At 37.9% G+C, this 18,828-nt stretch overlaps 1 protein-coding gene and 1 long non-coding RNA gene across 2 annotated transcripts; one reads left to right on the top strand and one right to left on the bottom strand.

Moving 5' to 3' along the window:
- Positions 1 to 273: 273 nt before the first annotated feature.
- On the top strand, positions 274 to 1,704 carry LOC113468104. Its single transcript, XR_003391964.1, has 2 exons — positions 274 to 635; positions 747 to 1,704. It is a non-coding gene; the product is annotated as an uncharacterized LOC113468104 (long non-coding RNA).
- Positions 1,705 to 1,790: 86 nt separating this feature from the next.
- LOC103510804 (rhomboid-related protein 3-like) lies at positions 1,791 to 18,199 on the bottom strand. The gene is made up of 8 exons (XM_026824766.1): positions 17,649 to 18,199; positions 8,094 to 8,172; positions 7,812 to 7,845; positions 3,481 to 3,541; positions 3,405 to 3,408; positions 3,214 to 3,365; positions 2,441 to 2,630; positions 1,791 to 2,094 (listed from the first exon to the last, which is right to left on the bottom strand). Exons 1-8 carry the CDS (start codon positions 17,685 to 17,687, stop codon positions 1,832 to 1,834), a joined length of 822 nt encoding a protein of 273 aa, XP_026680567.1. The 5' UTR covers positions 17,688 to 18,199; the 3' UTR covers positions 1,791 to 1,831.
- Positions 18,200 to 18,828: the final 629 nt, after the last annotated feature.

Genomic DNA, 18,828 nt, shown 5'->3' on the forward strand with positions numbered 1-18,828 from the left:
CCTCTGTGTGGTGTGGTGTGGTGTGGTGTGGTGTGGTGTGGTGTGGTGTGGTGTGGTGTGGTGTGGTGTGGTGTGGTGTGGTGTGGTGTGGTGAAATTCTTGATTGTTCAGTTTTTGGGCCAGCAAGATTTAATATATTTCAGCTAAATGAGAAACGCCTATAAAAAGTGTATGGTGTCATAACTTAAGTTATTCTTCGGTTATACTCTGCAGTCTGTAAGAGAGACCCAAAAATTCCATTTTCATAATTGGACAAAATTGGTCTTGAACTTCTGTTATACTCTGCAGTCTGTAAGAGAGACCCAAAAATTCCATTTTCATAATTGGACAAAATTGGTCTTGAACTATCACCCCTTTTTTCTTGGATTATTTTTTCTATAGGAATTCCTTTGACTGAGGACCAACAATATTTCTTGCTTGTTATAACAAAATGTTAGGGACCAACTGGTCTCTTTCTCACTTTGCCCAAATTTCCATCTCTAAAGTATTGTTAGTCAGCAATTGAAAGCTATGCCGCTAGCTGAGTTAGTATAAACCTAGAGTGAAGTGGAACTAGTCAAAAATTTGAATTTCCACTAAACTTGCACATATCCAAAAGAAAACGATAAACTCTCCAAAGTTATTTAGATATTTAGGTCCAGGACTACAGGTTAATGTTGAAATGCATGTTCACCCCTCATCTTGGAATAAAATGCTGATATGTCGACAAGTATTTAAAAACTCTCCAAAGTTATTTACATATTTAGGTCCAGGACTACAGGTTAATGTTGAAATGCATGTTCACCCCTCATCTTGGAATAAAATGCTGATATGTCGACAAGTATTTCAACATAAACCTGTAGTCCCCAACCTTAATGTAGGTATTTAATAATAATAAAAAAATCATGACTTTTTTGAAAAAGTTCAAAGCTCTCTCCAATGGACTGCCCAATTAAAATTGCCATTTAAATAAATTATTTTTAAAATAAAATTTAGTAATTTAGGTTTTAATTTTATTTTAGTACCTACTTCGTTACTTGCATATTTTGTGAAGTGAAAAAATGTAGCCTGATTTTTAGATAAACTAACTAGGTATTAGGTAGCATTCACATAAGTCAGGGAAAAAATATATAAATGAAATTTGTACATAAATACCCTTACATTGAAATGAAAGGTACGTGCACACTTCAATATTGTTTCGTGTGTATGCAGTATGCACCTTTCCAAGACTTAACCCTCTTTTTGTATTCATGTAAATATTAAATTAAGTTCTCTTCCAAAACTTTTTTCATATTAGAATGACAACTTTATTGTCTATTCTATGCTAGACTTTCTCTGAAATTCGAAAAATTAGGCTCAAAGTTAGTTAGTCCAGACTTCTTTGGGTAACTTTACGTTCGGCAATCAAAAGGTAACAAAAGTACCTAATGACCGCCACTCAAGCTCCAACTGTGTCAGACCTAGATCTGTCAGACCATCTGAGCGTGAGTGGCGGGCAAAAGTTCGATTTTCCAGGCAAGTTTCGCATTAGGGGAATTGATAATAATATCCGATTGGTTTAAATTTTGACCAAGATATTCTTTTGGATGCAAGGTGCCTTCGAAATTCACCCTAAGTAGAGTAAATTAGAGAAGAGAAAAAAATATGCCCACAAATTGAATTTTTGAATGTCCAATCTTCTTTATGTTCAAAAATAAATAAAAATGGTTTATGTTGAAAAAAAAATCGTCAAATTAATCTATTAGAGTAAAATGTCTAAAATTAAGTGCCATTATTTTTTACTCCCCAATATAAATATAACTGTGAGCTGTTCCTAGGGTAACCTGACTACTGACTACACATTTAACTCATGTCACGTCACGTAGTTATAACTCGGACTCGTCACATTGTAGATGACAGCGAATATCGTGCACGCCACGTACACCCCCAGGGCAATCCACCACATGAGCTGCTCGCGTAGTTTCTGCTCGAAGTTCTTCAGGACCAGGAGGCCGATGGTTAGGCCGGCCAGGGCCCCGGTCAGATGGGCCACGTAGGAGACCGGGTAGCCGCTCCCGGCCCCGGCCAGCTCGCCCGCGTACCGGTTGTAGACCGCGAAGCCCACGTCTGCGCTCGCTGGGGAGAGAAGAGAAGGAGTGAGGTTAGAAAAGTTGTATTGTATAAAGTGGTGCTTTACTTAGTACAAGATATCCCATTATACTAACAGTTTAAAAATACAGTGTGTCCATAAATAAAGAAAGCAGTTTCAGGGGGGTGGTACCTACAACTCGTAGTAGCAATTTTTATCCTGAGCTGATAATGTTCGTTCTCGGAACGGCTGCCTTTCTTCTATCCCGTCTTCCTTTTCTCTTCGGTTTCGGGACAATAAGACCTTAGCAGTTACAGTTCCCTATCAAACCTCTTCAAAAATCCTTGAAGAAGGTAATTAGGGAAACTTGAACGAAGCTTGTGTTAAACTTACCCACAACAAAGATGGCGAGTAGTCGCACAATGCCAAATTCCATCTGGTTATAGTTGAGTAGGACATTGGCCAGATGTGCCGCCAGGAGGGCGTACACCCCACCAGAAGCACCGACTAGATAAACGTCAGAGTCGATGACTGACGTGCCTAACGACCCTGTAAGAAAGAGAAAATGGGAATTAGTTATTGCCTAACAACCCTGTAAGAAAGAAGATTCAGGAAAACTCTGTAGTCCAAAATAGTTCTAGATAGAGATAAAAATAGAAGATACCTCAGGTGTATTTTCCGATGGTCAGTTTCTCGAAAGGAAAATACACCTTGTTTATCCTGCCAGGTCAATCAAGGTGTCCGCCCACCTCTGTGGTGTATTTGTTAAGAGCACACTCAACCTGGAGGTGTTAGGTTTGAATCCCTCGCTGGGGACAGAAGAGAAGGAGTGAGTTTAGAAAAGTTGTATTGTATAAAATGGTGCTTTACTTAGAACAAGATATCCCATTATACTAACAGTTTAAAAATACAGTGTGACCATAAATAAAGAAAGCAGTTTCAGGGGGGGTGGTGCCTACAACTCGTAGTAGCAAATTTTATCCTGAGCGGATAATGTTCGTTCTCGGAACGGCTGACTTTCTTCTATCCCGTCTTCCTTCTCTCTTCGGTTTTGGGACAATAAGACCTTAGTAGTTACAGCTCCCTGCTATCAAACCTCTTAAAAAATCCTTGAAGAAGGTAATTAGGGAAACTTGAACGAAGCTTGTAGTGTTAAACTTACCCACAACAAAGATGGCGAGTAGTCGCACAATGCCAAATTCCATCTGGTTATAGTTGAGTAGGACATTGGCCAGATGTGCCGCCAGGAGAGCGTACACCCCACCAGAAGCACCGACTAGATAAACGTCAGAGTCGATGACTGACGTGCCTAACGACCCTGTAAGAAAGAGAAAATGGGAATTAGTTATTGCCTAACAACCCTGTAAGAAAGAAGATTCAGGAAAACTCTGTAGTCCAAAATAGTTCTAGATAGAGATAAAAATAGAAGATACCTCAGGTGTATTTCTGTCCCGGCCCTCCGTTAGGAACTCTTCTGCTATCAGATGAACCATCCTGTAAAAACAGGTAGAGAGTATTAATCATCTAAAAAAAATCCAGAATTAATCAATTGAAGATAACTACTAGACTGGAAAGGACAAAAAAAAAACGAACATATGTAGGACATACTATGGCACAGACAGGAAAGCTCCAACAGGTGTTTCTTGGTCAATGCACTTTTTACGCACGGTGCAGTTTCGGATGAATGAATCGCTGACATTTTACAACGCCGAGACACCTCTGTCTCTCTGGTGACGTTTTCGCACTTCTATTATTAAACTCCTAGACGCGACTCACGTCTGAGCCAAACAGACATCAAAGTCACCTCTGTCTCTCTGGTGACGTTTTCGCACTTCTATTATTAAACTCCTAGACGCGACTCACGTCTGAGCCAAACAGACATCAAAGTCTTTCGTACTACACGGTGTCTGAAGAATACTGATGAAAAATTCTGAACAACCTAGGCATACGGTGTGTAAAAACAATTGATAAATATCTAACACTTGTCTTCTGAATCTGAACTCTAAACTCTGCTTAAAGAGTAGGTACTGATTATTGCCAGCCTAGTTAGCTTGGACTGCTTGGAGGGTCTGCCTTGTGAGCGCTAGGTCGTTTGTTCGATTCCCGCACGGGGGATTTTATTCTAAACAGACTATAGATTCGTTCTCGGAAACCGCTGGCTTTCTCCTCTCCTGTCTCTCTTCAAAGTGAAGAGAGCTCTCGGGACGATAAGGTCTTAGAACGAACCACATACTTTTGAAACAAAGGCAGTTCTTAGGGCAAAAGGATACTTACTTTTGAAACAAAGGCGGTTCCTTGTAGAGGATATGAAAGTCGTTTTTTTAGTGCGCTTCTTGTTTATGGTCTCATCAGGTATTTTAAGTGCCTAGTACAGGTATTTTTGATTTGAGAATCATTAGCACAAGAAGTTGAAGTCAGGCTGCTAGTTGAGAAGATATCTAGCTGGACTAGGAGAACCAGTGCTAGCAGCAGGTTGATTGCAAAAGTGACTCCAGTCCTTCAAAATATGTAACAGCCCTAGTATACCATATTTTTAAGGTGAACATTTAAGTAAGTATTTTAAGTAATTTGTGTTAAAAGCTTACGCCTGTCACCCACGTCTGAGCGTGAGTGGAGGGCATTAGAGAGTTTGGGGAAATTAAAGGAAATTGCTATTGAATGAAACCTTTGGGATAAATATCTTAAGGCCAATCTTAGTAAATATCCACGGCTTTTTTTTTCTCTCAGCTAGGAATTTGATTTACCTACCTACCTACCTAGTTATTATACTTCAAATTCTGGCTCTATTTTACGTTTCCATAAATTTATATTATTTATTTTTTGCCGTGAACCCAAGAAATGAAACTTGATGCGCCAATTTAAAATTTAAATTTACCTGTCAATTTTGACATATGAGATGGATTGTCAATAAAAATACTCGAAGGCACAAAACCACCCAACCTTCTTGTTCTCGAGAACAAAAGTTGAGCTTGAGAAGGGACCCAAGAAATGAAACTTGATGCGCCAATTTAAAATTTAAATTTACCTGTCAATTTTGACGTATGAGATGGATTGTCAATAAAAATACTCGAAGGCACAAAACCACCCAACCTTCTTGTTCTCGAGAACAAAAGTTGAGCTTGAGAAGGAGAAGCTAATAAATTCGGACCCAAGTTGCTTTGATGTAGGTAATCAAAACGTATCGTAATATTGGATCGAGAGGAGGTGGACTTAACCAAATAACACAGTATAGACAGGGTGGTCAAATAATCTTAACATTTTAACAGATAAGGTTCGCTCTCGGAACGGCTGGATTTATCCTATCCAGTGCTTCTCTCTTCGCTTTAGGGACGATAAGAGCTTGGTAGTTACACTTCCCTCTATCAAGCCTCTTTGCCAACCTTTAGTTATTAGCTTGGTTGGTAGCGCGTCTGCTGTGTAGACAGGGTGGTCAAATAATCTTAACATTTTAACAGATAAGGTTCGCTCTCGGAACGGCTAGATTTATCCTATCCAGTACTTCTCTCTTCGCTTTCGGGACGATAAGAGCTTGGTAGTTACACTTCCCTCTATCAAGCCTCTTTGCCAACCTTTAGTTATTAGCTTGGTTGGTAGCGCGTCTGCGTAAACAGGGTGGTCAAATAATCTTAACATTTTAACAGATAAGGTTCGCTCTCGGAACGGCTGGCTTTCTCCTATTCTATCCTTCTTCTCTCTTCGCTTTAGGGACGAAAAGAGCTTGGTAGTTACACTTCCCTCTATCAAACCTCTTTGCCAACCTTTAGTTATTAGCTTGGTTGGTAGCGCGTCTGCCTTGTAAGCGCTTGGTCGCGGGTTCAATTCCCGCCCGGGGCGCTACTATACAGAATCTGTAGCTGATACAGAATCAGTAACAACTCTGATCCTATGCAGGAGCACAACTCTCTTATTGATCAATGTCCTATTCTATCATAACGAGTAGATTCTATACGATATGGTTCCTCATTGATAACTATCTAACACTTGTCTTCTGAATCTGAACTCTTTTTTTTTTTTTTCAACAAAATACTCAAGTATATTTATTTACAATTCATGGACAGCCATAACATAATAAATTAAAAGAAAGAAATAACAATAAAAAAGAAGAAAAAAATATGGAACTGAAGGAAAAATAGGGGAAAAAATAGAGAAGGAAAAGATGGCAAAAAATAAAAAAAGAATGAGTTAATGAGATGCTGTGTCCCATATTGGGGATGTGTTATTCTATCCGCCCGGGGCGGATTTTATCCTGAACGGATGTTCGTTCTCGAAACGGCTTTCTCCTATCCTGTCCTCTTTCTCTCTTCGATTTCGGGACAATGAAACCTTAGCAGTTACAGTTACATCTATCAAACCTTCAACAAAAAATTAACTCTGAAACACTGTTCCTCAACTAACCTACCCTGTAGTTTTAAACTTTTTCGTCGGAGCGCATAATCTCCGCCGGGGTACCCACAGCACACACACACATCACGTTAAGTAAGTATTTAAAATTAATAATATCATAAAGGAAATATTTCTAAAAACACAGAACATGGGGCTTGGGCAACTCTAAAATACTGTTCCTCAACTAACCTACCCTGTAATTTTAAACTTTTTCGTCGGAGCGCATAATCTCCGCCGGGGTACCCACAGCACACACACACACATCACGTTAAGTAAGTATTTAAAATTAATAATATCATAAAGGAAATATTTCTAAAAACACAGAACATGGGGCTTGGGTCACGTTAAGAAAGTATTTAAAATTAATAATATCATAAAGGAAATATTTCTTAAAACACAGAACATGGGGCTTGGGGGCACGAACCTATCAATCTCGAGAAGAAACTCGAGTAGTGAACTAGTGACTGATGTCTTTATTTGGGGCTTGGGGGCACGAACCTATCAATCTCGAGAAGAAACTCGAGTAGTGAACTAGTGACTGATGTCTTTATTTGAGTTCTAAACTTTTTTTTTTTCTTTCTTTCTTCTTACAGGATGACTCCGTGCTTTGGAAAACAAGTACCCTCTATCAAGTACGACTACGAATCTATATATATGACGAACGGAAATACCTAGTGCAAAGTTTCAATTAAACAAATTCGCATTTACTTGGTTATCCTGTGCCTAGAAAAGGTTTGATAGAGGTAAGGCAGACGCGCTACCCTCCAAGCTAACTAGGCTGGATCTCAAACGGTTAGTTTGTCGGAATTTGGTAGGTATGTTTAACACATAATTAATAAGGATATTTAACACATTGGTATGTTAAGCACATAAGGAAATAGTGACATTTTAGAGCTTATATTCAGGCCTTTGTGAGGACCTGGACGTTTACTGAACCACAGGCAACTTTTTTTTACGCAAAAAAGGTCCTAAATAGCGGACCCAAGACACCCAGTACTCACCAGCTTACGTCTTAACAAAAACCTTTATAAACCGCGGAGGTCGGGCAAAAAAAAAAAAAAAACAAAAATAATAAGAGTAGGTACTGATGATTGCCAGCCTAGTTAGCTTGGACTGCTTGGAGGGTAGCGCGTCTGCGTTGTGAGCGCTAGGTCGTTTGTTCGATTCCCGCCCGGGGTGGACTTTATCCTAAACAGACTATAGATTCGTTCTCGGAAACCGCTGGCTTTCTCCTCTCCTGTCTCTCTTCAAAGCGAAGAAAGCTCTCGGGACGATGAGGTCTTAGAACGAACCACATACTTTTGATACAAAGGCAGTTCTTAGGGCAAAAGGATACTTACTTTTGAAACAAAGGCAGTTCTTAGGGCAAAAGGATACTTACTTTTGAAACAAAGGCGGTTCCTTGTAGAGGATATACTGGCAGGATAAACAAGGTGTATTTTCCTTTCGAGAAACTGACCACCGGAAAATACACCTGAGGTATCTTTTATTTTTATCTCTATCTAGAACTATTTTGGACTACAGAGTTTTCCTGAATCTTCTTTCTTACAGGGTCGTTAGGCAATAACTAATTCACATTTTCTCTTTCTTACAGGGTCGTTAGGCACGTCAGTCATCGACTCTGACGTTTATCTAGTCGGTGCTTCTGGTGGGGTGTACGCCCGAAAGTCGTTCTCGGACGTTACTTCACCATCCCGGGAATGGATGGCGCATTTAAAACTGCGAGACCGCTTGCCGCTCATCTGAAACAAACAAGAAAGAGACGGTCGTTAAAAAAACGGTTGAAATTTGAATAAAATTCTGTTAAAAATGGTCGAAATTTTAGCATTAGCCCAGCCACTCACTACTGACAGGCGAGCCTGATCAAGTGTATTTGTCAGGTCTACCTGATAGTGAGTGGTTGGCCTTAGGAAAGAAAACGGAGATATCATAAAGATAGGTAGGTAGGTATCTAAAATTTAGACCAACTCTCAACAAACTTTTGATCTCGTATAAGGTTCTCTAAAATACGCAAAAAAAGCATGTGTTGAGTTGGAGTTCTAATGTAGTAAGAAAAGATCACTTTGAAAATAGAACATTGGAACGAATTTATTTTGTGTAGACTCACATGTCTGTTTTTAAAATGCGGGTGATTTACCTCCAGTTTTCTCGACTTGAAAACTTCAAGTTTGTATTTAAGTAATTTATGGTTTAGTACATACGTCTGTGTTTAGAATGTTTGTATGTCTGTTTTTAAAATGCGGGTGATTTACCTCCAGTTTTCTCGACTTGAAAACTTCAAGTTTGTATTTAAGTAATTTATGGTTTTGTAGTTATCGACTATGTGATAAAATTTTGTGTTTTATTAACCACGTAGCTACACAACTTACTCATTCTCAGGTACTTAAATTATAATTCTGAATATTGAATAATAATTGTCAGAAATCACGTTAGAGGTCACTACTTAGGTGTTTAGGTAAACTACTTACTTATTTTTAGGAGGTCCTAACCATCATCCTAAGTAAGGGACACAACTAGCAACTACAAATATACCTACTACCTACTTAATATTAATACCTAGGTAGTTTATTTATTTATTTTAAAGAGGTTTGATAGATAGATAGGTAGAACTTGTAACTGCGAAAGTCTTATCGTCCCGAAAGCGAAGCGAGAAGGAAGACAGTAGGTACCTATATGTAGAAGAAAGCTAGCCGTTCTGAGAACAAACCTTAACTGTTCAGGATGAAATCCGCCGCGGACGGGAATCGAACCCGCAACCTAGCGCTTACAGGGTAGACGTTCTACCCTCCAAGCTAACTAGCTTGGAGTAGGTAGGTAAGTAATTAATTACCTAGTCTCGTCCCGTCAGTAATTTAATTTCCCCCATCAACTATTGAATTACATAATGCAGTCAAATTCGTCCGGAATCTAAAATTTCCATGCCTAACTTACTTAATTATCACGTCTCAGGTGTGGTTATGTACCTAAGTCAATTACATAATCTAACTCTAATTTGCCTAATGGACTGCCTACGTATCTTTGCTGTCTACTTGTCTGATGTAATAGATTAGGGGAAAATGGACTTGTAATAGATTACTTAGGGGGAAATAAACTCACCCTAGAAACTCGTATATTTGAGGAAAACTGTGCCCAATACGCAAACATACGTCGTATTTTCCTTTTGCGAATTTCAGGATGTTGTGGTGGGGATATGGTACAATGTCAGACAATGTTCCATTTCCCTATTCCCCACCATTACCAACATGAAAATTGCGAAAGGAAAATACGCGAATAATGTAACTAAGTGATTGTAGCTATGTACTTAAGTAGAGTGCTTTATTAAGATTGTCGGGATAGGCTGGTATTCCCATTATTTCAACAATCCCATTAATTAACTAGGTACAACTCCTTCCTTTCTAACACTTTATTTAAAGTGGCCAGATTCTTTTAAAGGAGCACACAACCACTATTTCAACACCCTCATTAACTCTTTCCCATTATTTCAACAGACCCATTAACTGTTTCCCATTATTTCAACGATCCCATTAACTTAAAATGCCCATTATTTCAACTGAAACTTGGCAACATAGCAAACATACCTAGTAGGTAAGTATTTAGCTAACTAGCGTCTAAACATAGGGAAATGTACAGGGAAAAAGCTCAAAATATTTCCTTAAGTAATTTTCAACTTAACAAAGCTACACATTGGGAAGTGGACAAGCGAAAAAAACTACGACTATAAGGTAAATAATCGGTCCATTCTTTGAAATAAACTCATACCTTTAGTATATAACAATTAAAAAAAGTCTATAATCACTAAATTACCTCAATAAATGGACGAGTTATAGCAAATTAAAAATGAAAAAATCCTTAAGGGTGTCGATAACTAGGTGTTTTACCTAAAGTTAAACTGCATTAAGCAATCTGATAAAGTAATCTCAGACCAAAATTTAAAATCAATGAGACTGGTTAGGCTTGATAATGTAGGTAAGTACTTAATTGATTTAACTTTGAACCAAGTTTCTCACAATTAAACCGGGATTGGATAAAACAATCTGACACGGGCTAATGTCATTTCAAAGTTTAAAATCAATCAGGCTGCTTAAACCACCAACCTAGTTAGTTATAATCGGTTTAATTTTAAACTCAGGTTAACTCGAAATACCTATCTCCCCCGGGGACATAAAACAGACCACCCTGTACAATGCGTATACTAGACTCAGACACGAACCCAAGTAGGTAAGGGTAGGGAATATTTTATTTCAATGTTCCTCTCTTATCGATTTCCTAGCTTTTCTTTCTATAACGCCATTTTTAGCGTTTTTTGTATGTTTCTATGGGCGACACAGTTTGGCCTAAGGAAAACTTTAAGTTACGTAAGTTGTAACTTGCCGAAAGAAAAACCTATGGAAGAAAGGGAAAGAGAGTGACAAGCTGGCACCAACCTCATCCTTTCTTTCTCGTTTTTAGCCCGTCCTTCCTTTATTATTACGATAGTAATTAAAAAAAACGTATAAGGGACGGGCTATTGTATTCGCTTCGGTGTCGTCTGTCTGTCCCCCTGTACATTCCCGCAGAACACAAAATTACAGCGCCGCAGGCGAAATTTTTCCGAGAAAATTTAAGTAGCCCCTTCAAGGTTGCATACTTTTTTTACTGACCAAAAATTATTTTTCTTTTTGTTTAGGCTTTGGAAAATTCCCTGACTTTTTTGGATTTTTGTCACTTTTTTGTGAAATTCCCTGACTTTTCCAGTCTCCATGAAATTCCCTGACAATTCCCGGTTTTCCAGTCTGGTAGACACCCTGCAACATGAGATCGTAAACCCCTTGACCCCAAGTACCTAATATGCTTAATATCCTAATATGTATAACGGAAATGCATCTTGGATCCGAATGAATGGGATTATGATAATCTTTCTCATTGTGCCATTATTTGGCAGGCGCTATTCGTTGCCCCATTGATTCTACGACTGGCAAGACGGAATGACTCATTCTCTAGATCCGGAGCTAGAATGAGTAAACCCCTTGACCCCAAGTACCTAATATGCCTAATATCCTAATACTTAATAACGAAAATGCATCTTGGATCCGAATGAATGGGATTATGATAATCTTACTCATTGTGCTATTATTTGGCAGGCGCTATTCGTTGCCCCATTGATTCTACGACTGGCAAGACGGAATGACTCATTCTCTAGATCCGGAGCTAGAATGAAGACACTTTGTGACTCTCCTTTGTACATATTTTTCGCACCAGTGGTGGACTTTCTCCACGATAAAAATTGATTGGAGACTTTTTTTTTCTTCTTCTTCTTATTTTTTTTTAATTTTTTAAGAGATTTGACAGAGGGAAAGCCAGCTATTCCGAGAACAAACAATAACATTATCCGTTCAGGATAAAATCCGCCCCGAGCGGAAATCGAACCCGCGGCCTAGCACTGACAAGGCAGACGCGCTACCATCCAAGCTAACTAGGCTGGCGGATATATCTGTTTGTTTGTATATCTGTTTGACAGTAGGGTGCCTTTTAGAGGATGCCTTTTAGATCCATCAAGTCAAACACATGGGCCTTTATCCCTCTGATGATGTGCTCACACATTAGATTCGTCACTGGAACCCCAGGTAAGGATATCAATAGCCCCAGTGATCATGTTCAAGTTATAGCTAGAGGTTCGCCAGACAAAACTCTCCGGCGCTTACGTTGCTCACACATTAGATTCGTCACTGAAACCCCAGGTAAGGATATCAATAGCCCCAGTGATCATGTTCAAGTTATAGCTAGAGCTTCGCCAGACAAAACTCTCCGGCGCTTACGTAGGAGTAAGAAATGTGGTATTGTGGAAATGAATATAACACAGGTATACGAATATAACACAGGTATACGAATATAGATAGAAGACAAGACTTTGCAGATACCAACAAGATCTTGTAGCTCTCTCTTCATAAGCTTAGAACTTTTTCGATTGCTCAAGCATTGAAAAAATCAAAATTTTCAGGCAATTATTTACTCCTTCCTACAGGATAAGGAAGGTAAGTAAAAGTAAAGGGAATATCTCCGGCTAAGTAGGTACCTACCTAGAGATGTATAGCGTCTTGTTAACTATGACTTTTCAGGTTACGGGCGTAAATCATAATTGTAAGTAATATCTTGATGGATGCCTCAGTAGATTTGTAATTTTCATGGCCTATGCATGAAGTAAGTAAAGGGAAAGATAAGGAACAACTTCATCCTAAATATACCTACCTACTATGGGGTTACAGAGAAGGAGCAGTGAAACCCCAGAAATGGCAGCAAGTACATAATTACTTACTGTTTGCCTTTCTTTCGATCGGGCGCTTTTGTTTGACTTTTTAATCAGAACCAAGTACATACCAGATTGATGACTATTAATTAATTGCTCTTAATAGCTACAACCTAACTAGGGCAATATGTAAATATTTGCCAGAACGTTGAAATTAAATAGGTAAAAAAAAAACTCGAGTGAGTAAATGAATGAAAAGTAAATGTAGATGACAACATATTGCTGAAATTTTCAACTGAAATTTTCCGATCCCTGTACTGAAGAACGGTCTTAAATCTTGGCCATTGACATCTAATCTGACTAGATAGGTAATTACGTATCTATCCTACATACTTACATAGTCACGTACCTATACTTATTATCTATTTGACCATACATATACTATATACTTATCTATTTGTATTTATCGTTTGACCGTGTGAAACTTTGTAAAAGACAACTTAAGTACAAAGTAAGTATTAACTTAACAGAGCATATACCTACCTACTATGGGGTTACAGAGAAGGAGCAGTGAACCCCCAGAAATGGCAGTAAGTACATAATTGGGTACTGACTGTTTGTTTTTTTTTCGATTAGGCGCTTTTGTTTGCCTTTTTGATCATTGGTGAAATTTTCAGCTGAACTTTTCCGATCCCTGTACTGAAGAACGGTCTTAAATCTTGGCCATTGACATCTAATCTGACTAGATAGGTAAGTACGTATAAAATCTACATACTTACATAGATACATGGTCACGTACCTATACTTATCTATTTGTATTTATCGTTTGACCGTGTGAAACTTTGTAAAAGACAACTTAAGTACAAAGTAAGTATTAACTTAACAGAGGAAATATGATGAGAAGATGAAAGAAAGGAAGAGACGGCATAAAGAGGAAGGCCCGGAGAGAGCTTGATTGAGGAAACTGTCCATTACTTTGGACATCCATCAGATTTGTATAATATTCATAGAACTTTTTTTTTCATAGTCCTTCTCGCCTCTTGGTACCAGAAAAAGGAAAATATACCTATTTCACCTACCAGCAAAAAGAGAAATGTACTTCAGTAAGCAATAAAAAATTGTGCTTGCTACATTTACTTGTAGACAAGTAGGTACACACTACCAACCTCAGAGTTGTAATGGTTAAAGAATTTTGGATCTGGAGGTTGGTGGTTCAAGTCCTCGTCAGACCACTTTTTTAAAGATAACCATGTTCACAATATCAGTCAACTAAGCACGTGATATTGAAAAGACTTGGGTACTTAGCAAAGTAAAAGTACTTACATGTAGGTCTTTTCTTACCCACTTAATAAGTACAGTCGAACCTGTCTAAGTGGGAATCCAAGGGCCCAACAATTTTTTCCCACTTATCCAGGTTTCCCAGTTAAAAAAGTGTCCTACTAAGAGGGGTTGCCTTGAAGGGCCACAATTTTTCCCCAGTTATTCAGGTTTCCCACTTAGACAGGTTCGACTGTAGTACTTAAGTAAGATGGATATAATCCATATTTTATTGTATATTTTAGAAAGGACCTTTTAAGAAATGTACAAAAAAAATTGCCAGAATCCTAACAGCAAAAAGGAAAATGTACTTCAGTAAGCAATAAAAAATTGTGCTTGCTACATTTACTTGTAGGCAAGTAGGTACCAACACTACCAACCTCAGAGTTGTAATGGTTAAAGAATTTTGGATCCGGAGGTTGGTGGTCCTCGTCAGACCACTTTTTTAAAGATTTAATGTCAGGTACTAAGTATGAACAGTTTGTACACCTAGTTAGTGACGGACATTTTATTTTACCTTTTTTTAATACCTTTTCAATTTCCTTTAAGTACATCCCTTTTTTTCATTCCTCTAAAAACTTTTCAAGAACTTTAAATGAAACTTTTTTTTTATTCCAGTCTGTCCTAGCCTGTCCTAGAGGTCCTGAAGAGTTCGCCGAGTGTACACATTGCGTGGAAGTTATGACTGTTTTATTATTTGAACTTCTCAAACCGAATAGCTCTCCTATGCCTCCTTGCTCCCTATTGTCTTGCAACTAATTGAGATTCCCAGCAGTATACTCTTGATGCCTTCATGAGAAAATAAACCAAATGGCAGAGCCGTACACAGGGAGGTCTTTTTATATAAAAAGATTGTACCCACTGTCTGGCTGGGGGACCAGGGAGTATACCAGCCTGAATCTCCCTTAGATGCTAAAGAAATAGCAAAGGTTGAGTGCGAAGGGCATCCACTCGTAAAATTTGAAGCCAAATGTCAGCCCAAAGCAATCACTCTAGTTTTATGCCTGATGGAGGGGCTGACGAAAAACGCCGACCCCGTCTGTAAGGGAAAAGGCGAAGAAAAAGAAGATTCTTGTTTGTAAAAGTCGTTCTAGGAACGGCTGACTTTCTCCTATCCTGTCGAGACGATAAGACCTAAGCAGTTGTAATTCTCAATTGATAAAAAAAAACCAATACCTAGTTAAGTAAGTATTTCCTTTACTTGTGTCTGTTAATCAACTTTGATTGGTTTACCACCCACCCAGATTATCGGCTCATTATTCTACGTGTGCTAAAGTCAAATGTTTGTGGGTACCTAAGTACATACGTAGATAAGTAGGTATAGGTAGCTGTTAAGATAATATTTTGATTAATTAATCTCAGGTATGGTTAGAATAGGCAGGTATCCCCAGTCTAAGTACGTGTATGAAAGTGAAATTTTCGGTATTTAGGTATTCAAAATATTTAGGTAATAACCATGTTCACAATATCAGTCAACTAAGCACGTGATATTGAAAAGACTTGGGTACTTAGCAAAGTAAAAGTACTTACATGTAGGTCTTTTCTTACCTACTTAATAAGTACAGTCGAACCTGTCTAAGTGGGAATCCAAGGGACCGACAATTTCTTCCCACTTATCCAGGTTTCCCAGTTAAAAAAGTGTCCTACTAAGAGGGGTTGCCTTGAAGGGCCACGATTTTTCCCCTGTTATTCAGGTTTCCCACTTAGACAGGTTCGACTGTAGTACTTAAGTAAGATGAATATAATCCATATTTTATTGTACATTTTCCTATCAACAAAGAAAGGACCTTTTAAGAAATGTAGGTACAAAAAAATTGCCAGAATAAATAAAGTGTGTCTGTCCACACAACATAATTTTACTTCTCCAGGTCTACAGTCTGATATCAAAAGGCACTTTGGGGCCTTAAAGTTGAGCAACTTTGACTGTGATCTTAAGTGGATGGGTGACTTGTGTGGGGTTGTAAGTAGGGAGTTAGGGGTGTAGGTGGTTGTGCTAATAAATAGAGGTGTGGGATCTGGTTGGTGTCAGGATGACATAATGGGCTGGTTATTCCAGTTGGCTAAGTAGCCTACTGTGAGTTAGGATGTCCCTCAAAGACAAAATTGTTCACTCCCTTTTTTTCCTTACTTTCTTAAAAATGGGACAATATGGCCACCATGAAAGAGAAATGCATTACCCTTCACCGAAAATGATGTCCCAACTTACCACACCTACCTACTTAATGAGTTAACCAATAAGTTTTACCTAAGATCATAAATACAATTACTTACAATACATTACTTAAGTCTTCAATTCAAAAGGTTAGTTTGGATTATTTTCAGACAGAAGTAGGTAATTTTGAGACATCCCCATTGAAAAGTCCTACAAGTACTAAAGCAGCCAAAAACTTGGGACCTTTCAAATGGCTAAGTAGATGGCTACATCCGTACATCTTACTTCAGCAGTCCATTTTAAAATGAGCCATATGCCTAATTCTTTCCATTGGGGAAATTTACCTGTTATCTCAAAGACAAAGTACCATTCTGAAACACTATAATAGCCACTTAAAACTACACTTCCACCTTAAATTAATAAAATGAACTTCATTAAGTAACTTGAACTCGGGGATTGAAAAATGCTTCAAATTTGAAAGTTTGAACTACGAAATGCGCATTGGAACAAAGGAGGCCACATGGCAAATTTGGGGGAGGTTTTGTCCAATTTAACGAATAAATACCAAAGTAACTTACCAACAGTCTGGTCAGGCAGTATCGCTTGAACTTTTTCATGCGAAAGAAACGAAGGAGCCATCATAATGAATTGCCAGAATAAATAAAGTGTGTCTGTCCACACAACACAATTTTACTTCTCCAGGTCTACAGTCTGATGTCAAAAGGCACTTTGGGGCCTTAAAGTTGAACAACTTTGACTGTGATCCTAAGTGGATGGGTGACTTGTGTGGGGTTGTTATTAAATAGGGAGTTAGGGGTGTAGGTGGTTGTGCTAATAAATAGAGGTGTGGGATCTGGTTGGTGTCAGGATGACATAATGAGCTGGTTATTCCAGTTGGCTAAGTAGCCTACAGTAAGTTAGGATGTCCCTCAAAGGCAAAATTGTCCACTCCTTTTTTTTCTTACTTTCTTAAAAATGGGACAATATGGCCATGATGTCCCAACTTACCACACCTACCAAATGAGTTAGCCAATAGGTTTGACCTAAGATCATAAAAAATACAATACACCTTAAGTAAGACTTCAATTCAAAAGGTTAGTTGGGATTATTTTCAGACAGAAGTAGGTATTTTTGAGACATCTCCATTGAAAAGTCCTACAAGTACTAAAACAGCCAAGAACTTGGGATCTTTCAAATGGTTAGATGGCTACATATCTTACTTCAGCAGTCCATTTTAGAATGAGCCATGTGCCTGATTCTTTCCATTGGGGAAATTTACCTGTTATCTCAAAGACTCAAAGTACCATTCTGAAACACCACAATACCCACTTAAAACTATACTTCCACCTTAAATTAATAAAATGAACTTCATTAAGTAACTTGAACTCGGGGAAATATGGAGAATGCTTCAAATTTGAAAGTTTGAAGTAGGAAATGCGCATTAGCGCATTGGCACAAAGGAGGCCACATGGCAAATTTGGGGGAGGTTTTATCCAATTTACCGAATAAATACCAAAGTAACTTACCAACAGTCTGGTCAGGCAGCAACGTTTGAACTTTTTCATGCGGAAGAAACGAAGGAACCATCATAATGGTCTTTTGATTCACTTAAAACAGTAGGATAAGTGGTAAGTTTTAGCTGATAGGAAAACACTGTTGTCAAACACTATCTTATTGAAAAATGGTTGCCCTATTTAATTGAAAATGTGTTTCGAAATTAACTTGCCAAGTAGGAAATTTCAAGTTTATCTAATTTTATGTTAAATAAAGTAAAATTATCTACTAGGTAGGTGGTAATTTTTTAAGTCTGAACTAGGCGGAAAACGGTAAAAACTTAAAAAGTGTAAAAACCGAAAAAAAAAGTTGAGAGAAAAATGGCAGACTTTGAAAGTTCAAAAAACACTTCACGATTACCTACCTAGATTTATTTTGTAAAAACGTTGTTAAAAATAAATTTAAGTGAATTTTTCTCGATTATCCGACACCTGATTTTAAAATTAAACGAAATTATTTTGGCTAAAAATTAATCGTAAAAAAATAATAAATTTTTTAAGAAACCGACAAACGTTCCACACACAGTGAACGTTTCCAAAGAACTAAAAAAAAAAATAAACAAAATGAGAATGAGCGTGACAGCGCATTTCCCCTCGCTCCATTTCTGTTTCCCCTCTTTTGAAGTTGTGCATAATTTTTCTGAAATCCCTTTGTGCATAATTTTCACATTTTCCCCTATGATTTTTCTTTTAACTTTTAGGACCTTTGAAATTTCTTCAATGAATTTTAAATTACTTTAATTTTAAATTTTGAATAAAACATCAATTTAATCTGCCATTATTCTGTGTTCAGATTTTTTAACCTCAAGGCTAGACAAGTACAAATGTACAAGCAAAACCGCAGATCTACGTTACCCAATTTTTTTGCTGTATCCCGAAAGTCCCTAAATTTGGAGATCTAAAAGAGAACTTTGGTTCTAAATTGGGGAAATGTAGTTTTTACCAGTTTTTCCTTACTTCGAGCTCAAATTTTACAACAAACCAAACAAATTCATACCTAATAATAATAATAATAATAATAATAATAACTAGGTACAACTCCTTCCTTTCTAACACTTTATTTAAAGTGGCCAGATTCTTTTAAAGGAGCACACAACCACTATTTCAACACCCTCATTAACTCTTTCCCATTATTTCAACAGACCCATTAACT

The sequence above is a fragment of the Diaphorina citri genome, unplaced genomic scaffold, assembly GCF_000475195.1.
Source record: "Diaphorina citri unplaced genomic scaffold, Diaci psyllid genome assembly version 1.1 scaffold645, whole genome shotgun sequence".
In the NCBI taxonomy this organism is placed as follows: Eukaryota; Metazoa; Arthropoda; class Insecta; order Hemiptera; family Psyllidae; genus Diaphorina; species Diaphorina citri.